General features: G+C 34.3%; 1 protein-coding gene across 1 annotated transcript; it reads left to right on the top strand.

The window, feature by feature from the left end:
* The first annotated feature begins 790 nt into the window (after positions 1 to 790).
* Positions 791 to 4215, top strand: LOC127772077 (horcolin-like). The gene is made up of 3 exons (XM_052298064.1): positions 791 to 964; positions 1058 to 1258; positions 3823 to 4215. Exons 1-3 carry the CDS (start codon positions 962 to 964, stop codon positions 4069 to 4071), a joined length of 453 nt encoding a protein of 150 aa, XP_052154024.1. The 5' UTR covers positions 791 to 961; the 3' UTR covers positions 4072 to 4215.
* The last annotated feature ends 752 nt before the right edge of the window (positions 4216 to 4967 follow it).

The following is a 4967-nucleotide window of genomic DNA, read 5'->3' as shown; positions in this document are numbered from 1 at the left end:
TTTCTCTCTCAGGAAGTGGCGGGGTTGGGTGGGCATGAAGCACTTATCATTACCGCTTTTTCCTAATCCAACGCATATAACGTTGTCCCCTAGTAGGATTTCTGTAGTAGTGCCTGAAAATCTGAGATGAACCTTTCCATTCTACTTACTGACTTGTATGCCTAAGTTTGGTTTTGATCCACTTATACTTCTTCCTTGGTGAGTCGTTTAACAACCCTCCGAAATTTATATTAGTTTTATCCTTGAACATGGACGAAAATTTAAAATTTATAGAGTAATGTCATCTTATATTTACCTATAATATTAACTTCGTTCTATATATATGAGGCCAAAATTTAAAAGATATTCGAAAAGACATGCATAACATTATTTTAGATTCGATGTACAAAGATGAGACCAGTATAGCAATTCTCAGACACTGCATACAACATCACAAAATTTGTAGTATATAGGATCAAAAAAATACAATATAATCTCTTTAGTGTGTATTAAATTTTATCTTGCATTATGTAAAAATAAACTTCTTTACTAACAATATGGCCTCATACTGTAAACCTTATGATTAATATGAACTCATAGAACAAACTCATGTACTCCAAATATTCTTACATTCCTGTCATGCTCGAAGGGTAAATTGGACTTTTCAGAGCTATTAATTGGTCAGCTAATGATAAACTGATAGAATGGGTATGAAAAGAATCAACACAAATTCAATAGTATGCAAAGAAAGTGAGAATAAACAGGGGTATAAAAGAGATTGACAAAAAATTTAAGGCCATACAAAGAATTCTCTCTTTGGACCTATATATCCGTCTATCTATCTCTAGTGAGGGATGCTCAAAACCCTAGTATACACATCTTAGCTAGTACAAATATGAACTGTTTCTAATCTTCCTGGTTACTCTAGTGCAGCAAGCTATACATTTGCGAACTTAAGAAGAAGTTAGCTACATCAGTCAAAATGGTGTGTTATCCTCTTCCTCCCTCTAAAGATTTTATGAATATTTTCCACATTCAACACTGTAACAACATACCGATCTGTCTGTGGATGATTTAGAGCATGAAAGTTACCAAGTTTGGTCCATGGGGAGGAGCAGGCGGAGATTATAGAGACGTTCAGGTGGCTCCTTATCGGCTCGTTCGCCTAACAATCCGCAGCGGAGACACTGTCGACGGGATCTCCTTCACCTACATCGGCATCGATGGCCTCGTGTACCACATGGGTCATTGGGGTTCTGATGGTGGTGTTCCGCATGAGGTAAAGTCTACCACTGATACTCCTCTCTTCCTCTATCTCTTTCTTTCTCTGTCTATGTAGCTGTGGTTTGCATCTCCAATATTTATATATAAAGTTATAACTAGATGGTAGTCCATGTGTTGCTGCGGAAATTCATACAAAATGATTAGCTTGAAATTGTGTTGGATGATTTTTTTTATAGGTAATGTTATGGATGAGGCGACAATATAATGGTGCATAGAAAGTGCCATAATTCTCTTAGGTAGCCCAAGCAAAGCGTTGCACACTGTATTAGTAGTACTATTATAGTAACATATCCGAACAAGGTTTAAAAGGATCCATTACAGCTACAACCATCTCCGAATGAGGTTAAGTTTTGCATTGGGCTCTGAAAGACCGATGTTGATATTGATGTTAGATACAAGCTAGGAAGGTAGCCCGCGCAGTTGAGGTGGCATCTTATTTAAACTATCATATTTTTTGTGGTTAGGATTTTGAATATTATGACTTTAATTTGTCTCTCGGTGAAAGAATTTGAAGGTTCCTTTATACTACATGATTGAAAAAATATATAGGTCGGAAATAGTTTAGAAATGCATGAGTAAAATAGAGTAAACAAATTTTGGACCAAGTACAGAAATAACATGAATTTTAAAATTTGTTAACCCACATAGATCAAATCATCATCTATCATTGCGTAAATAAACTGCAGTTAACCAGACAACCTTTGCATTAGCAGCTTGATTGTCTCCTTCCCATGCGAAGGGAAAAAAACATGCGCATGCATCTTATTTCAATTTTATTAATTTTATTGTCATAGACATATGCTGCAACTTTTTATATGCACCGTGCATGGATACCTCGTAAGCAATATGATTTAGGGGTAAGTAGATAGTGGTAGTGAGGATATACCTCCTAAGTTAGAATTGATCAAGTATGTTGTATACTACATATTAAGCGTTTTAGTATCTAAGTAATAAATTTAAGGCCGAGTTCTAAATAGCTTATTGGATTGGCTACTCGCTTATTTATAGTGAGCACGTTTCCCAAACGGCTAAACGTATAATATTTTATATTTTTCTCATAATTTCTATTATTTTCTCTAATTTATTATAGTATCAGGCAGTAGTTTAAGAATCTTCGTATGGTGTTTAATGGACTTAAACTTTCCTATGTTTTTTTTGGCATGGTATTGGTTGGTTATGAATTTTTCCTTCAGAATTACTATAATATATTCATGCAAATCAAAGGATAGTATAGTGATGCAATCGATAGGAAGCACACTATTTCTTCCTACAATCCAAAGGAGCTTTGAATTTTAATTTTAAATCCCAAATATAATTTTGAGCTGAATTCAAACTTTTTAATGGTGTATTGCTTTTTGGATGTTACAAAAGAAAACAAAACTAAAGAGATGAACATGGGGCTTGTGTGGGTACTTATGTACTGTACTTATGTGCACCTAGAAGTGGGGATTTTTAGAGATAAATTTAATTGGTAGTTTTTTTAGGTAGATATAGTGGATAAACAATGGATCTACCACAATAAATAAAAACCAACGGTTAAATACTTTTTTCTTAGAATTTATATGATTTATTACAACGCCACGTGGTGGCTTATAAGCGTTTGTAGATATGCTATGAGGCGGCTTAGAAGCGTTTGTAGGGATGCTATGTGGCAGCTTACTAGCTTATGTAAGAAGTTAAATGGACTTTCAATATATAATAGATAGATATTGACTATAGGATTTGTCATCAATGCTTATAGGGGAACAATTCACACTAGTACAAACCATGAATTTTAGTGTCCAAGCTGATCGATTGATAAACAAGAAATTGGCCTACATGTAGAAGGGAAAAAAACTTTCAAATTCAAAAGTAATATGCGCTCCTAAAAAAAATTGCAAATCATAATTTTATACAATGTAACTACCCTATAACTATCATGTAACTACTCTGTAACTAGTGTGTAAGTGCTATGTAACTAGGGTGTAAGTGCTATGTAACTACTCTATAACTAAGATGTAAGTGATATATAATTAGGGTGTAAGTGATATATAATATAAAAGAGTTATTGCTAATAAGAAGGTGCATGGCTTAGCTTAACGTATGCATCATGTTCGATGACTGCCTTGCCCATGCGAATTTTTTTTTATTCTGCCTGTATATGTTGCACGAATCCTAGAGCGCATCTAATGGCTAGAAAATCGAAAGTTTTCCAAACAAAAAACTGTCAACAGTTTTTTAGCAAAACCGTAGATATATAGGTAGATTGTCAGGAATAGAAAAAATTAAACTGAGCATAAAACCTGTAAATATGAAATTTACACTCTGGAAAACAAGTTAAAATTTTAATTTGAATGTTTATGAAAAAAATATAGCGGCATATATAAGTATTGATAGTCCTTTAGTCAAAACTTGTGAATTTTTTAAGTTATGAAACCGTTTTTTTCTTTAATTTGTGACATGTTCATGCATGGCAATGAGCAAAATCCGATGATTTATAGTGGATAGAGGTTTTGAACCAGATGAATTAATTAGACATGTACTATCCAATTATGTAATCCATGTAAATTGTACCTGCAGATTCATCTCGGCCTTCTGGACTTTGTGATGGAAATCTCTGGCACAACGGGCATGTGGGTCAGTGGAATAAGTAACGTCCTACGATCACTCAAGATCACCACCTTGAAAAGGACTTATGGGCCATACGGCAACCCTAAAGCTGGGATCCCTTTTAGCTTCTCAGTTGATGGCAGTGATCGGATCACTGGCTTTTTCGTACGCGCTGGCTTTATAACCGATGCAATTGGAGTCTATGTTCGTCACTGCTAGAGTTTTAGACTAGAAAAAATACCCATGCTTTATAACGGGTAAAGGTTATTTTATTGTTATACGATTTAGTTAAGGTAAAATTCGCTGTGGGAATTCGCTTGGATATATATTTTTCTAGAAAATTATGAGCGGCAATTAAGAGTCCGATCATTTTAAGTTAGTATGCGAGTTTTTTTAAAGAAATATATTATACGACTCCTTCCGTATTTCCAAAAGCGAACGAGCTTAAAACCCGACTCAAATACGGATCTATATTTTCAAAATCAAATGAACTTAAAAACCGACTCATATATAGATGACATACCAAAGCAAAAATATCTTCAAAATTTGTATTAGTAGAGATAATGAAATGAATCTCAATCTTTGCCTCACTGAAGCTACTGCGGCTGCTAGCTACATAGTTATCCACAGTTTCAAAGATAAGTTTTTGTACTCGATTAATTTCTCAGTGCCTCTAAACCGGGTGGGTGCCGGAAGTAGTTTCTACCCATGTAGTTATGTAGACATACCAGCATGCAAGGACAATATTGGTTCTCCAACAATTATAGTTCAATAAATTTAAGTGAAATGTAATAAACAGTGCGACAATATATTAAGTGAAGTATTGGATTAGACTTATTAGTAGTCAACCTATGAGTTGCACATGTGGAAATATTTAAATCAAATTGAATCATACATGTGGTTAAATGCATTCTTCTTTTTTCCCTAAAAATGATTTTATTATGATCGCAACTCAAAAAAGGGTGTTCCCAACATTACAATGATTAGAAAAAAAGATAATATACAAGCACTATGAGTATTTGGATTAGTGGGATTCATACACACATAAGTAGTTCTCACTCTCATTGCCCATGACCACAGTTGACACCTTCCCATATAATAACAATGATGCCGAG

This window comes from Oryza glaberrima, chromosome 4 (genome assembly GCF_000147395.1).
Source record: "Oryza glaberrima chromosome 4, OglaRS2, whole genome shotgun sequence".
NCBI classification, from domain to species: domain Eukaryota; kingdom Viridiplantae; phylum Streptophyta; class Magnoliopsida; order Poales; family Poaceae; genus Oryza; species Oryza glaberrima.
This window is presented reverse-complemented; position numbering and strand designations above follow the sequence as displayed.

Bases quoted from the DNA above. Each gene is read 5' to 3' on its own strand.
- LOC127772077 (XM_052298064.1), top strand. The intron at 1,259-3,822 runs GTAAAGTCTACC...TTGTACCTGCAG, and splicing joins ATGGTGGTGTTCCGCATGAG to ATTCATCTCGGCCTTCTGGA.